Source organism: Ailuropoda melanoleuca, chromosome 12, assembly GCF_002007445.2.
Source record: "Ailuropoda melanoleuca isolate Jingjing chromosome 12, ASM200744v2, whole genome shotgun sequence".
Classification (NCBI taxonomy): domain Eukaryota; kingdom Metazoa; phylum Chordata; class Mammalia; order Carnivora; family Ursidae; genus Ailuropoda; species Ailuropoda melanoleuca.
The window spans coordinates 38,196,321-38,212,284 of NC_048229.1; the positions used below are offsets into that span (position 1 = coordinate 38,196,321).

General features: G+C 42.3%; 1 protein-coding gene across 3 annotated transcripts in view; it reads left to right on the plus strand.

Annotated features, from left to right (window-relative positions):
• LOC109488679 (zinc finger protein 875) overlaps window positions 1-15,964 on the plus strand; it is a 52,218-nt gene that overhangs the window by 7,020 nt on the left and 29,234 nt on the right. For 2 of the 3 annotated variants that reach the window (XM_034638435.1, XM_019793839.2), the window contains exons 3-5: window positions 9,574-9,700; window positions 10,163-10,258; window positions 12,244-12,901. In XM_034638435.1, coding sequence (XP_034494326.1) covers window positions 9,574-9,700; window positions 10,163-10,258; window positions 12,244-12,311 — 291 coding nt within the window. In that variant the 3' untranslated portion in view covers window positions 12,312-12,901. Of the gene's footprint in view, window positions 1-9,573; window positions 9,701-10,162; window positions 10,259-12,243; window positions 12,902-15,964 lie in introns of those variants that run through there. The other variant, XM_034638436.1, reaches the window with a different exon arrangement.

Here is a 15,964-nt window from a genome sequence, read left to right on the forward strand (position 1 = left end):
CTGAATAGTGACTAACATAATATAATAAAAAAACATAAAAAAATAAAAAAATACAAGTATAAAAGCCCTATCCCCAGAGAGTCTGATTTTATCCATTTGTGGAAAGACCCAGGAGCCCATAATTTAAAACACCACAGTTAATTCTAAAGTACAGCTAGAGATGAGGGGTGAAACCATAGCTCTCATTCATCCTGGCTGTGCTTTATTTATAATTAATTACTGTGGCGGAGGGCTGGCCTCTGGGATTGCTATTACTATAGGCAGGGGGCAAGTTGGGGTCCTGTTTTAAGGCCATTCCACAGCCAGTGCAGAACAGTTGTGCTGGTAGGGTACAGAAAATTTAGGGGAGGGTCCTCCTCTCCTGAGAGGAATTAGTTTGGGAGACACAGTGTCATCCCTCAAGAGGAATGGTGTTCTGAGAAGGGATGCACAATCAAATCACCAAAGGGACCAGGCAGGGAGCTAAATGAAATGGGAAAGGTAGGAGTTGCAGCAATCTGCCAATAGCATACATGGGCTAATGGACCCCTAGTGTGAGTCGCCTTCAGCCAACTGTGACCCCTGCAGCAATGCAAAGCCCAAAGTGGTCAGATTTATGGATTTTTTTCAATAGGACTGACAAGTTGATATTTTTATCTGATATCATCCAACATATTAGTGATATAAAGAAAATGTCGCGTATGGCTCAAACTAACCCTATCTGTGGACTGCACATTGTGTCCTCTTTTAAAATATTTTTTTAAAAAAGATTTATTTATTTATTTTAGAGAGAGAGTGTGTGCATAAACGGGGGAGGGGCAGAGGGAGAGGGAGAAAATCCCAAGCAGACACCCGCCGAGCATGGAGCCTGATGTGGAGCTTGATCTTACAACCCGAGATCATGACCTGAGCCAAAACCAAGAGTTGGACACTCAACTGATTGAGCCAAGGAGGTGCTATGCTCTCTCTCTTTTTTTTAAAATGATTTTTTACTATATTATGTTAGCCACAATACAGTACATCCCCAGATTCCGATGTAAAGTTCGATGCTCCATTAGTTGCGTATAAAACCCAGTGTATCATGCAATACGTGCCCTCCTTACCACCCATCACCAATCTATCCCATTCCCCCACCCCCCTTGCCTCTGATGTCCTCACTTTGTTTCTCATAGTCCATAGTCTCTCATGTTTCATTCCCCCTTCTGATTACCCCCCCTTTCTTTATCCCTTTCTTCCCCTACCGATCATCCTAGTTCTTATGTTCCATAGATGAGAGAAATCATATGATAATTGTCTTTCTCTGCTTGACTTATTTCACTTAGCATTATCTCCTCCAGTGCCGTCCATGTTGCAGCAAATGTTGAGAATTCGTTCTTTCTGATAGCTGAGTAATATTCCATTGTATATATGGACCACAGCTTCTTAATCCAGTCATCTGTTGAAGGGCATCTCGGCTCCTTCCATGATTTGGCTATTGTGGACAATGCAGCTATGAACATTGGGGTGCATATGGCCCTTCTCTTTACTACGTCTGTATCTTTGGGGTAAACACCCAGTAGTGCAATGGCTGGGTCATAGGGTAGTTCAATTTTTAACTTTTTAAGGGACCTCCACACTGTTTTCCAGAGTGGCTGTACCAACTTGCATTCCCACCAACAATGTAGGAGGGATCCCCTTTCTCCACATCCTCTCCAACAATTGTTGTTTCTTGCCTTGTCTATCTTTGCCATTCTAACTGGCGTAAGGTGGTATCTCAGTGTGGTTTTGATTTGAATTTCCCTGATGGCTAATGATTTTGAACATTTTTTCATGTGTCTGTTAGCCATTTGTATGTCTTCATTGGAAAAGTGTCTGTTCATATCTTCTGCCCATTTTATGATTTGTTTATTTGTTTCTCGTGTATTGAGTTTGAGAAGTTCTTTGTAGATCTTGGATACCAGTCCTTTATCTGTGGTGTCCTTTGCAAATATATTCTCCCATTCCGTGGGCTGTCTCTTAGTTTTTTTGACTGTTTCCTTGGCTGTGCAGAAGCTCTTTATCCTGATAAAGTCCCATAAGTTCATTTTATCTTTTATTTCTCTTGCCTTTGGCGATGTGTCGTGAAAAAGGTTGCTCTGGCCGATGTCATAGAAGTTGTTGCCTATGTTCTCCTCTAGAATTTTGATGGATTCCTGTCTCACATTGAGGTCTTTCATCCATTTGGAGTTTATTTTTGTGTATGGTGTGAGAGAGTGGTCAAGTTTCATTCTTTTGCATGTAGCTGTCCAATTTTCCCAGCACCATTTATTGAAGAGACTGTCTTTTTTCCACCGGATGTTTTTTCCTGCTTTATCAAAGATTAGTTGCCCAAAGAGCCGAGGGTCCATTTCTGGGTTCTCTATTCTGTTCCATTGGTCGATGTGTCTGTTTTTGTGCCAGTACCATGCTGTCTTTGTGATCACAGCTTTGTAGTACAGCTCGAAATCCGGCATTGTGATGCCCCCAGCTTTGTTTTTCCTTTTCAACAGTTCCTTGGAGATTCGGGGCCTTTTCTGGTTCCATACAAATTTAAGGACTATTTGTTCCAGTTCTTTGAAAAATGTCCTCGGTATTTTGATCGGGATAGCATTGAAAGTGTAGATTGCTCTGGGTAGTATGGACATTTTAACTATGTTAATTCTTCCAATCCATGAGCATGGAATATTTTTCCATCTTTTTATGTCTTCCTCAATATCTTTCAAAAGTGATCTATAGTTTCTAGGATATAGGTCCTTTACGTCTCTGGTTAAGTTAATTCCAAGGTAACGTATGGTTTTTGGTGTTATTGTAAATGGGATGGATTCCCTAATTTCTCTTTCTTCAGTCTCGTTATTCGTGTATAGAAATGCAACTGATTTCTGGGCATTGATTTTGTATCCTGCCACCTTACTGAATTGTTCTATAACTTCTAATAGTTTGGGAGTGGATTCCTTTGGGTTTTCCATATAGAGTATCATGTCATCTGCAAAGAGAGACAGTTTGACTTCTTCTTTGCCGATTTGGATACCTTTGATCCCTTTTTGTCTTCTGATTGCTGTTGCAAGGACTTCTAGTACTATGTTGAATAATAGTGGCGAGAGTGGGCATCCTTGTCGTGTTCCTGATCTTAAGGGAAAGGCTTCCAGCTTTTCCCCATTGAGAATAATGCTTGCAGTAGGCTTTTCATAGATGGCTTTTATGAGATTGAGAAATGTACCCTCTATTCCTACACTCTGAAGGGTTTTAATCAGGAAAGGATGCTGTATTTTGTCAAATGCTTTTTCTGCATCAATTGAGAGGATCATATGGTTCTTGAGTCTTTTCTTGTTGATATGATGTATCACATTGATTGATTTGCGAGTGTTGAACCATGCTTGCATCCCAGGTATGAATCCCACTTGGTCATGATGGATAATCCTTTTAATGTACTGTTGGATTCTATTAGCAAGGATCTTGTTGAGGATTTTGGCATCCATATTCATTAGAGAAATCGGTCTGTAATTCTCCTTTTTGAGGGGGTCTTTGCCTGGTTTGGGGATCAAGGTAATATTAGCCTCATAGAATGAGTTTGGTAGCTTTCCTTCTGTTTCTATTTTTTGAAATAGCTTTAGGAGAATAGGTATTATTTCTTCTTTGAATGTTTGGTAGAATTCCCCAGGAAAACCGTCTGGGCCTGGAGTTTTATTATTTGGAAGGTTGTTTATCACTGACTCAATTTCTTCATAGTTAATTGGCCTATTTAAGAAATCTATTTCTTCCTGTTTCAGTCTTGGTAGTTTATAGGTTTCCAGGAAGGCCTCCATCTCTTCCAGATTGTTTAGTTTTTTGGCATATAGCTGTTGATAAAAGTTTCTAATAATCCTTGCAATTTCAATGGTGCTGGTCGTGACCTCTCCCTTTTCAGTCATAATTTTAATAATCTCAGTCCTTTCTCTTTGTTTTTGGACAAGTTTTGCCAGTGGTCTGTCAATTTTATGGATTCTCTCAAAGAACCAGCTTCTAGTCCTGTTGATCTGCTGTACTGTGCTCCTGGTTTCTAATTCATTGATTTCTGCTCTAATCTTGGTCAACTCCTTCCTTGTCAGTGGGTTAGGCCTGTCCCTCTGTTGCTGTTCCAGTTTCTTGAGGTGAGAATATAGAAACTGCATTTTAGATTTTTCTATTCTTTTGAGTGAGGCTTGGATGGCTATGTATTTCCCCCTTAGGACTGCCTTTGCAGTATCCCATAGGTTTTGGACCGTTGTGTATTCATTCTCGTTGGTCTCCATAAATTGTTTAATTTGTTTTTTGATTTCCTGGTTTATCGAGTCATTCTTGAGCAGGATGGTTCTTAGCCTCCAAGTGTTTGAGTTTCTTCCAGGTTTTTCCTTGTGGTTGAGTTCCAATTTCAGAGCGTTGTGGTCTGAGAATATGCAGGGGATAATTTCAATCTTTTGGTATTGGCTGAGACCTGTTTTGTGTCCCAGAGCATGATCTATTCTTGAGAATGTTCCATGGGCATTTGAATAGAATGAGTATTCTTTGGTTCTGGGGTGTAGTGTTCTATATATATCTATGAGGTCCAACTCGTCGAGTATGGCATTCAAAGCCTTTGATTCTTTGCTTAGTTTTTGCCAGGGTGTTCTGTCTATTTCTGATAGTGGGGTGTTGAGGTCCCCTACTATTACTGTGTTCTTATCTATATGTCTCTTTATTTTGGTTAAGAGTTGGCTTGTGTATCTTGCTGCTCCCCTGTTGGGGGCATATATATTAATAATTGTCATATCCACTTGTTGAATACTTCCTTTAAGAATAATATAGTGCCCTTCTGTATCTCTCTCTATGGCCTCTAGTTTAAAATCCAGTCTATCTGATATGAGAATTGCTACTCCAGCTTTCTTTTGAGGTCCATTTGCGTGGAAGATGGTACTCCATCCCCTTACTCTAAGTCTGAATGCATCTTTGGGTTCAAAATGAGTCTCTTGTAGACAGCAAATGGATGGGTCATGTCTTTTTATCCAATCTGCAACCCTGTGGCGTTTTATGGGAGAGTTTAAGCCATTTAGATTGATAGAGATTATTGACAGATATGATTTTAATGATGCCATTTCTCTTTAAAGTCTTTGTATCGGTTGTGACTTGCTGCTCTGTATCACTCTTGGGGCCTTTTTACCTTTATAGAGCCCCCCTTAATATCTCCTGTAGGGCTGGTTTCGTGGTTACGAAATTGGTTAATGATTGGCGATTTTGGAACGTCTTTATTTCTCCATCAATTCTGAATGACAGCTTTGCTGGATAAAGGATCCTTGGCTGCATGTTTTTCTCTGAAAGAGCTTTAAAAATGCCCCCCCAAGCCTTTCTCTCATTCCAGGTCTCTGTAGACAGGTCTGACGTAATCCTGATACCTTTGCCTTGGTACGTGAGAAATTTCTTTGCCCTGGCCGCTTTCAATACTGTATCCTTGGATCTAATATTTGCGAATTGCACTATGACATGCCGTGGCGTAGGTTTGTCCTGGTTGAGCTTGGATGGGGTCCTCTCTGCCTCTTGGACACGAATGCTTGTTTCCCTTGCTAGATTAGGGAAGTTTTCAGCTACAATTTGTTCAAATATCTCTTCTAGACCTCTGTTTTTCTCCACCCCTTCAGGGATGCCGATGATTCTGACATTGGATCGTTTCATAGAGTCAGTAATCTCCCGTAATCTACATTCGTGGGCGTGGATTTTTTTAAGACCAGCTTCTATTTTCGTTTTTTCTTCTACTAACCCATCCTCCAATTCGCTAACGCGTTCCTCTGCCTCGGTGACCCTGGCCGTCAGAGCCTCTAGTTTTGACTGCATTTGGCTCATAGAATTTTTAATTTCTGTCAGATTCGCTCTCATTTCTGCCCTTAGGGATTCTATATTCTCAGCAACGCTTTCTCTGATGCTTTTTTCAAGTTTACTCATCATCTTGACCATTGTTGCTCTGAATTCCATTTCTGATAATTGGGATACATCCATATGTATTAATTCTGTGGCCGAGGCCAATTCTGTGGCAGAGGCCACAGACTCATTATCTTTTCTTTGCTGGGGGGGACTTCTCCTTCTCGTCATTCTGATGAAGAGAGATTGCAGGGTTGTCCAGAGCCCAAGTGTTGACTGGGACCCAGGCCGTGCGCCCTTGTTTTATAGAGATCTTAGGGATGTGGGCTTCTTCCTTAAAGAGTTTATTTATTTATTTGAGAGAGAGAGAGACAGTCAGCAAGAAAGGGAACCCAAGCAGAGGAGTGGGAGAGGAAGAAGCAGGTTCCCGGTGGAGAAGCCCGATGAAGGACTCCTTACGGAGCGTTGTGATCACACCCTAATCCGAAGACAGGTGCTTGGTGACTGCGCCACTCAGGCGCTCCGGGTTGTGGGCTTCTTGATTTTTCAGCCTGCCTTCTGGGGGAGGGGCCTGCCTGCAGGTACTCAGAAAACCCTGTTTGGGTAGAGTCTCTGTGTCCCTTGCGAGGGGGGATGGGGATGGGCACCCTGTGAGCCGGTATTTCCGGGCTTTTGTTCTCTGGCGGCTTTCCCTGGCGGTTTGCTATGCCTCTTCTGAGAGAGCAGCAGCGGCTGAAATTCAGCCTCTGTCTCAGAACAGAGGGATCGCGGATCGTTCTCCACTGATGTTCTGGCCACTTTAACTCTGTTTCTGTTGGTGCTGCTCAACCCTGCAGCATCCCGGGCTGTGCGCCCCACACCCGGCGTCCCAGCCCTCACTTCCAGGGCCGGCACGTCTCTGTCCTTTGTGTTTCCAACCCCGCCCGCCGCCAGCCGCCCCGCGCGGGCTCCCGGAGCTCCCCGTCTCAGTCTGGTGTCTCACGGGTGCTGACCGCGAGTCCGCCTGCTCCCCCGTGCAGGTGGCCCTCCAGCCGCCAGCCGCCCCGCGGACGCTCCCGGAGCTCCCGGTCTCAGCCTCGATCCAGTGAGCACACCGGAGCTCCGGAGCTCCGTGAGATGCTTGGTGGTGCACGCTCCCGGCTCACGGACTCAGTCTGCCGTTTCCAGAGTGCGGGTCCGCGGTCCGCCCGCTCCCCGGTGCAGGTGGCCCGCCAGCCGCCCTGCGCGCGCGCTCCTGGAGCTCGCGTTCTAAGTCTGTTGTCTCGCGGGTGCCGTCCGCGAGTCCGCCTGCTCCCCCGTGCAGGTGGCCCGCCAACCGCCAGCCGTCCCGCGTGCGCTCCCGGAGCTCCCTTCTCAGCCTGCTGTCTCAAGCGTGCGGGTCCGCGGTCTGTTCGCTCCCCCTTGCAGGTGGCTACCGCTTCCCGGCGCCCTGACACGGCGGCTCCCTCCCCCTTCTGTTTAGCTTCCGATATCTGTGCGCGGTTTCACGGCTCCCCGCTTCGTACCTCAATACTCAGCACTGGAGATGTTCATTTGTAGAGATCCAGATGTATCTTCCTGCGTCTCAGGCTGATTCTGTGGGTGTTCAGAATGGTCTGGTAGATATCCAGCTCGACTCGGACCAGCTGAGAAAAGGGCCGCCTACTCCTCCTCCATCTTTTCTCCTCCTTGCAGAAAGTGGTTGCCTTTCTGTTCATAGAATTTCTGCTATTCTTTTCTTCATTCTCCAGTTGCATTCATAGGTATTTGGAATGGTTTGGTAGCTCTCTCGCTGAATTCCTGGGACCAGACGAACTTTAGGTCTCCTGCTCCTCCGCCATCTTGGAACGCCGAGCTGGAGCTCAACTCCTGTTTTAAACTGGGTTCCTTGCAGAAAGTGGTGGCTATTCTGTTCTTAGAGTTGCTGCTATTCTTTTCTTCATTCTCCAGTTGAGTTTGTAGTTGTTCAGAATGGTCTGATAGCTATCTAGCTGCATTCCTGGGACCAGACGAAATTTAAGCCTCCTGCTCTTCCGCCATCTTGGACTCCCCCCCCACAATACATCTATACTCTCTTTTAAAAGACGGAAAAACTGAGGGGCTAGGAAGAATCCCAGAACTGGATCCCTAGGCTCCCTGGGGCTTGGTTTCTGCACACCTCCATGCCAAGACACCTCACCAAAACCTTCATGCCAAGGACCGTTACATATTCCCACCCTCCAAAGTACAGCTTTCTAAGTAGCAAAAGGGCATTTCAAACTTTGTTAGGGGAATAATAATAATAAATGCACATTCAATCATCTAAAATATTTGACTGCTTAGTGGGTTTGCAGGCTTTGCTTTGGGGACCAGTTTAATAACAGTGAACAATGCATATGGAACTTAGAGTCTAGCAGGAAGTCAGAATATAAAAATGAGTAACGCATTATCTAGAGTTATGGGGGTACATTAAAGCATAAGAACCTGAGTGAAAAGAAGGCATTTTCATAGAATGGCTAGGGAAGTCCTCCCTGAGCATGTACTGTGTGCAACAGTCCTTTGTCTTGAGTCCTTACATTTACCATCTTCTCTGATCCTCAGCACAGTCCTGTGAGATAAGCACTATTTTTTCTTGTTTCAGAGAAGAAATGGAAGTGCTGAGAGGTTAACTAATTTGCTGAAGAGTACTCTAGTGAGGGACAGTGTGATTTGAGTTCATAGTCTTCCCAACCATGCGCTTGCACTCTTCAGAAGGGATCAGGGCAGTGGGAGTGTGAACAAGGGGGAGGAATGCGTCCTGCTACAAAGTATACATATTGGTGGGTACTCACCCCCGGGAGACTCAGCTGCGTCAAGTAGGTAGAGCATAATGCTTAGACCAAATAGGTCTCTGATATTCTTCAAGCTCAGTAAGATGATTATTTTTTGCTGTTTAACTTTGTGTGTGTGATGTCTTCCTCTTCTCCCTGCCAGGATTTAAAGCTCCCAATGTGAAAGGACTTGTGTTTTGCTTTCATCCCCGGTAGCAGCTAGTCTAGAATGTTGACAGTAATAGGTGCATAAGTGATGCTGGCTGTATAGAGAAAGAAGAATAATGGTGTTTGAACCCTGGGCACTAAGGTCACATAGGGGAAGAAAAAAAACTCATTTTCTTCTACCTATTTTGGGTTCATTGGCTGGGGCCCTATAAATTAGACCAACAAAAGACAGATCAACAAGAGAAAAACAAACAGAAGTTTATTGACACATGCATCATAGATACTCATGGGAGCACTCAGTGATGAGTAACTGAAAGGGGTGGCTAGAACTTGGGCTCATATAGCTTCTTAACAAAAGAGCAATAACTTTTTAAAGAAGCAACAAGACAAAGGGAAAGGATTTTGAATTTCGAGGACGGCAAATTGTGGTGGAAGATAGTTAGTAAGGTTTGTTGTGTGGTTCCTTTGATGCCATCTCCTGGCTAATAAGGGTCTAGAATTATTTCCAGAGATTAACTTATGTTCTTCCCAGTAGAGCGGGGAGGGGAAATACGTTCACAAATTTATGTTCTGCTTTTAGGCAGATAGGGGGAGGGCAGAGAGCTCTTCTTGTTTCTGCTTCTCAATGCCTTCGGCCCAAAATAATCCTTATGCCAAAATGGCATAATTTGGAGTGGCATATTCTGCTACCCTTTATTCACAATCCTAAGTAGGGTTTAGAAATCTCTACCTCCCACAGGGAAGCCTCGTGATGGCTCATCCTGAGCTGTGAACAAGACTAACTCCTGGATGAACAGCAGTGTGTTTTGTGTTAAAGGCATTCGTGGCATTCAGGGATGTGGCTGTGGACTTCACCCAGGAAGAGTGGAGGTTGCTGAGCCCAGCTCAGAGGACCCTGCACAGGGAAGTGATGCTGGAGACCTACAACCACCTGGTCTCACTAGGTAAGGATGACTTCCCTTAGCACTTAAAACCTGCCCCACAGAGTATTTTCTGCACATCACGAGGAAAGGCTACCCATGAAGCAGCTTTGTCCTAGGGTTGGGCTTAGAAACAATAATCCCCCTCCCTCAGGGGAAATCTGGATTTAGTGGAATTGAAAACAGGTAGATTTCCTCATGTTGCCTCTAACACTACATTTCCACGCCTCTTTCCCAAGGCTGGGCTCTTTTTGCTTTATCTTGTTTGAAACCTAGGTGATTTTCCTTCACCAACTGTTAATGTGCTATTTTCCTGACTGGAGTCACCCTTACTTACTCAGCTCTTCTGAGGAGAGTTCACAATTATAGGTCCTTTGTACCACCCTTTGGTTTTCCCTGCGCATTTTGGCTCTGAGTTATAAAATGGCCCCTTGAGCCCATAACCAAGAGTCTCCTTGTTGTTGTTTTTTTTTCCCCCATGAGCAGAAATTCCATTTTGCAAACCAAAACTCATTTCTCAGCTGGAGCAAGGGGAAGAGCCCTGGATAGAGGAGAGACAACATCCACTGGGCCTCTGTCCAGGTGAGTGTGATGCAGGGTAGATGGGACCATCTGCAGCTTGGAAGATAGGGAAGGAGGAGGCATCTCTCAGGTATGGGGAAGAAGCTCTTCTCAGGCCTCCTAGGTTATTGTTAAGTCTGCCTGGCATGACCTCCCTTCCAGAATATCATTTTCAATTGAGGGAGGGGCTTTCTTGATTTCCTTGTCTCTTTCCTCCACCAGGAAGCCTCCCTTCCTTTTACTTGGCTTGTCTTCTTCATCATGTTCAGTCTTTTCCTCATTCATGGGCTTCTTTCTCTTCTCCTGATCTTAAAAACTACATCTATGTTGTGGACATTAAGTCGGCCGCCCTTTGGATACTTTGTAGTTTCCCATAGGTGAAACGTAATTGATTATTTCTACCTTTCCAATTCCCGTAATTTAAAAAATGTGTTACTCAGTAATTAAGATTACAGCAGGCTATGAATAATTAAAAAAATATGTACTCATGAGCCAATATCCCAGCTTAAGAAATAAGGCATTACCTAAACAATTGAAGTTCCGATTTCCCCTACCTCTGCACACCCCTGCCCAAAGAGAACTGGATTTTTTTAAAGTTAGGGATTTATAAATCTTATGCATGGCCTTTTGCTTTATTGCCTATATATGAGTCTCTCAACCATCTATAGTGTTGTTTGACATATTTTTAAACTTTTCTTTAATGTCATCATATTATGTATATCCTCCTGTAGTTTGCTCTCTCCACTGACACCGAGTTTGTAAGATTAACCCATGTTGATATATGTTGTTCTTGTTCATTAATTTTCATACTATATAGTATTTATTATATTATATGCATAATTACAATGCAATTCATTTATCCATTCTATTTTATTGGACATCTATGTTTTTTTTAAAGATATTATTTATTTATTGGACAGAGAGAGACACAGTGAGAGAGGGAACACAAGCAAAGGGAGTGTGAGGGAGAAGCAGGCTTCCCACCAAGGAGGGAGCCTGATGCGGGGCTGGATCCCAGGACCCTGGGATCATGACCTGAGCCAAAGGCAGATGCTTCATGGCTGAGCCACCCAGGTGCCACTGGACATCTATGTTTTTACGAATTTTGGCTATTAAAGAATGCGACTATAGGGGCGCCTGGAGGGCTCAGTGGGTTAAGTGTCTGCCTTCAGCTCAGGTCATGATCCCAGCATTCTGGGATGGAGCCCTACATCAGACTCCCTGCTCATTGGGGAGCCTGCTTCTCCCTCTCCCTCTGCCCCTTCCCCTGCTCATGCACACACACTCTCTCTCTGAAATAAATAAAATCTTTAAAAAATTGGAACTATACACATTCTAATACATGTGTCCTTGGGCATAGAAGCACTTGTTTCTCTAAGATAGATGCCTAGGAGTAGAGTACCTGAATCAAAGAGTGTGTACTTGTTCGTCCTGCCTAGGTAATGCCAAATTGCTGTCGACAGTTGTTTCAGTAGTTTGCAAGGCTGCCCTAACAAAGACTTATGTTTCTGACCATCCTTTGGGTATGAAATGGCCTCTCACACTAGTTTTAATTTGATTAGCATTGAGTTTGAGCATCTTTTCATATGTTCCTATGTTGATTAGCATTGATATTTCCTCTTCTGTGAATTCCCTGTTCAAATCTTTTGCCTGCTTTTCTTTTTCTTGTTCATTTGCTGAAGTATTTAAATAAATCCTGGAGATAGTTCCTTTGTCCACTAAATGTGTTATGTCCCTCTTCTTCCAGGCTGTGGGCCACCTACTTGCTTTTTAAAAAGTTGTCTAGGGGCGCCTAGGCAGTTCAGTTGGTTAAGTGTCTGCCTTAGGCTTAGGTCACGATTCCATGGTCCTGGGTCCCTGAGCAGAGAGCCTGCTTCTGTTGCTATCTCTCAAATAAATAAATAAAATCATCAAAAAAAATAAATAAAAAGTTGTTTAATTTTGAAATAATTTAAGTCTGAGGCTGTAAAAATAATCCAGCAAGTTCCCATCTATTCTTTACCGAGGTTTCTCCGATTTCAAAACCAGGAAGTTGACATCAGTACAATACTATTCAATCAGCTACAGACCTTAATCAGATTCAGATTTCATCAGTTTTTTACAGGTACTCTGTTGTTGTTGTTGTTGTATAGTATTGTGAAATTTGTCACTTACGTGTAGATTCATGTAAGTGCTACCACAGTAAGGATACATACAGAAAGAATGTTCCACCACTACAAAGAAACTCCTTCATGCTACCCTCCCTCCACCCTTAACCTCTGGCAACCACTGATCTCTTTCCCATTACTTTCAAGAGTCTTATGAAATTTATCCAGTGTTTTAATGGCCTTTCATAATAATTTCATAAATTTTAATGTGTTTGAATTTGTCAAACTTTTTTGGTGTTGTCTGTGTGTGTCTGTCTGATTTAAGAAGTCCTTCCCTCTGTCAAGATCATAAAGATATTATTTAGATTTTGTCCTTTAAATTAAAAAATATTTTTGCTTTTTACAACTTAGGTCTTTAATCTGTCCGGAATTGATTTTGAGCGTGTTGAGAGATACAAATCTATTTTTATAGATTTCTAAGGGTGTTAAGGAGGGCATGTATTGCATGGAGCACTGGATGTTACACGCAAACAATGAATCATGGAACACCACATCAAAAGCTAATGATGTACTGTATGGTGACTAAGATATCATAGTAAAGGGGTGCCTGGGTGGCACAGCGGTTTAAGCATCTGCCTTCAGCTCAGGGCGTGATCCCAGCGTTATGGGATCGAGCCCCACATTGGGCTCCTCCGCTATGAGCCTGCTTCTTCCTCTCCCACTACCCCTGCTTGTGTTCCCTCTCTCACTGGCTGTTTCTATCTCTGTCAAATAAATAAATAAAATCTTTAATGAAAAAAAAGATATCATAATAAAAATAAATAAATATATGCATCACCATCAGACTTGGCACAATTCATTGAATAATTCATCATTTTCCCCAATTTACAATGCCATCTCTCATATTTTGAATTTCAGTATATGCCTGGATCAATGTCTGAACTCTCTGTTTTGTTCCTTGGCTTATGCCTACACCAACATCATGCTGTTTTAATTTCCTATAGCTTTATAGTAAGTCTTAGTGTCTGGGAGGGTAAGTCCTCCCATCTTATTCTTGTCTTTGTGACTTTAGCCCAGTGGGCTTTTACAGTCAGCTTGTCAGTTTCATACGGTATCCTGTCAGGAGTTTGTTGTGGTTGCATTGCCTTCATATATTCAATAATATACATGTATTAATATAGTAATTAATTTGGAGAGAATTGACATCTTTTACAATATTAAGTTATTCTCTTAGTGTGGTGTCTTCTTTCACTTATTTATTGAACATCCTTATTACCACCTCTTGTAAGGTTTTATAATGTAAATGTACATCTTTCTTTATTTTATTATTATTTTTAAATTTTTTTTATTATATTATGTTAGTCACCATACAGTACATCCCTGGTTTCTGATGTAAAGTTCGATGATTCATTAGTTAGTTCGATGATTCATTAGTTCATCTTTCTTTAAATTTATACATAGGCTTATTTTTGTTGCTTTGAGAGTTATGTTTTTAAAAACTAGATTTTTCTAATTTTTTGTTAAAATGTAGAACTAAAATTCATTTCATCATAGTGATCATATACTCAGCAGCCTTGCTGAGTGGTTTAATTAATTCAATAATTTGTCCTGTGTATATTCTTTAGAGTTTCATATATAGACAACTGTTTCATCTGTTTGTTTTGCCTTTTTTTTTACTTTGTTGATCATGTCTATTGTATGTATTAGGTCTGAACTTCTACTTAATAATTCCTTACTCTTCTTACTTTGGGCTTATTTCACTATTCTTTTTCCAAGTTTTGAGATGGATGCTTAACATTATTACTTTTCAGCCTTCCTGCTTTCCTAATATAAGGATTTGAGATTATACATTTCCTTCTATTCTTCTTCTTCTTCTTCTTCTTTTTTTTTAAGATTTTATTTTTAAGTAAACTCAACACCCAGCGTGGGGCTTGAAATTACAACCCCAAGACCAGGAGTCATGTGTTCCACCAACTGAGCCAGCCAGGAGCCCCATTTCCTTCTATTCTTAACTCATATTTACAGCTTCTGTTCCATCTCTGAACCCTGACCTGTGGCACCTTGAGCCCATGCGGTTGTGGTATTTCACCACTATTTCTCCACTGCTGTAGTTGTGTGTTTTGGGAGTGCTTTGTAGCTAGAAATTCTAGCCCTCCCTTTTTTTTTAATAATTTTTTTTATTATATTATGTTAGTCATCATACAGTACATCCCCGGATTCCGATGCAAAGTTCGATGCTTGATTAGTTGTGTATAACACCCAGTGCACCATGCAATACGTGCCCTCCTCACTACCCATCACCAGTCTATCCCATTCCCCCACCCCCCTCCCCTCTGAAGTCTTCAGTTTGTTTCTCATAGTCCATAGTCTCTCATGTTTCATTCCTCCTTCTGATTAACCCCCCCTTTCTTTATCCCTTTCTTACCCTACCGATCATCCTAGCTCTTATGTTCCATAGATGAGAGAAATCATATGATAATTGTCTTTCTCTGCTTGACTTATTTCACTTGGCATTATATCCTCCAGTGCCATCCATGTGCAGCAAATGTTGAGAATTCGTTCTTTCTGATAGCTAAGTAATATTCCATTGTATATATGGACCACAACTTCTTAATCCAGTCATCTGTTGAAGGGCATCTCAGCTCCGTCCACGATTTAGCTATTGTGGACAATGCTGCTATAAACATTGGGGTGCATATGGCCCTTCTCTTCACTACATCTGTATCTTTGGGGTAAACACCCAGTAGTGCGATGGCTGGGTCATAGGGTAGCTCAATTTTTAACTTTTTGAGGGACCTCCACACTGCTTTCCAGAGTGGCTGTACCAACTTGCGTTCCCACCAACAATGTAGGAGGGATCCTCTTTCTCCACATCCTCTCCAACAATTGCTGTTTCTTGCCTTGTCTATTTTTGCCATTCTAACTGGTGTAAGGTGGTATCTCAGTGTGGTTTTGATTTGAATTTCCCTGATGGCTAAAGATTTTGAGCCTTTTTTCATGTGTCTGTTAGCCATTTGTATGCCTTCTTTGGAAAAGTGTCTGTTCATATCTTCTGCCCATTTTTTGATTTGATTATTTGTTTCTCGTGTATTGAGTTTGAGAAGTTCTTTGTAGATCTTGGATACGTCCTTTATCTGTGGTGTCCTTTGCAAATATATTCTCCCATTCCGTGGGCTGTCTCTTAGTTTTTTTGACTGTTTCCTTGGCTGTGCAGAAGCTCTTTATCCTGATAAAGTCCCATAAGTTCATTTTATCTTTTATTTCTCTTGCCTTTGGAGATGTGTCGTGAAAAAGGTTGCTCTGGCCGATGTCATAGAAGTTGTTGCCTATGTTCTCCTCTAGAATTTTGATGGATTCCTGTCTCACATTGAGGTCTTTCATCCATTTGGAGTTTATTTTTGTGTATGGTGTGAGAGAGTGGTCAAGTTTCATTCTTTTGCATGTAGCTGTCCAATTTTCCCAGCACCATTTATTGAAGAGACTGTCTTTTTTCCACTGGATGTTTTTCCCTGCTTTATCAAAGATTAGTTGCCAAAAGAGCTGAGGGTCCATTTATGGGTTCTCTCTTCTGTTACATTGGTCTATGGGTCTGTTTTTGTGCCAGTACCATGCTGTCTTTGTGATCACAGCTTTGTAGTAC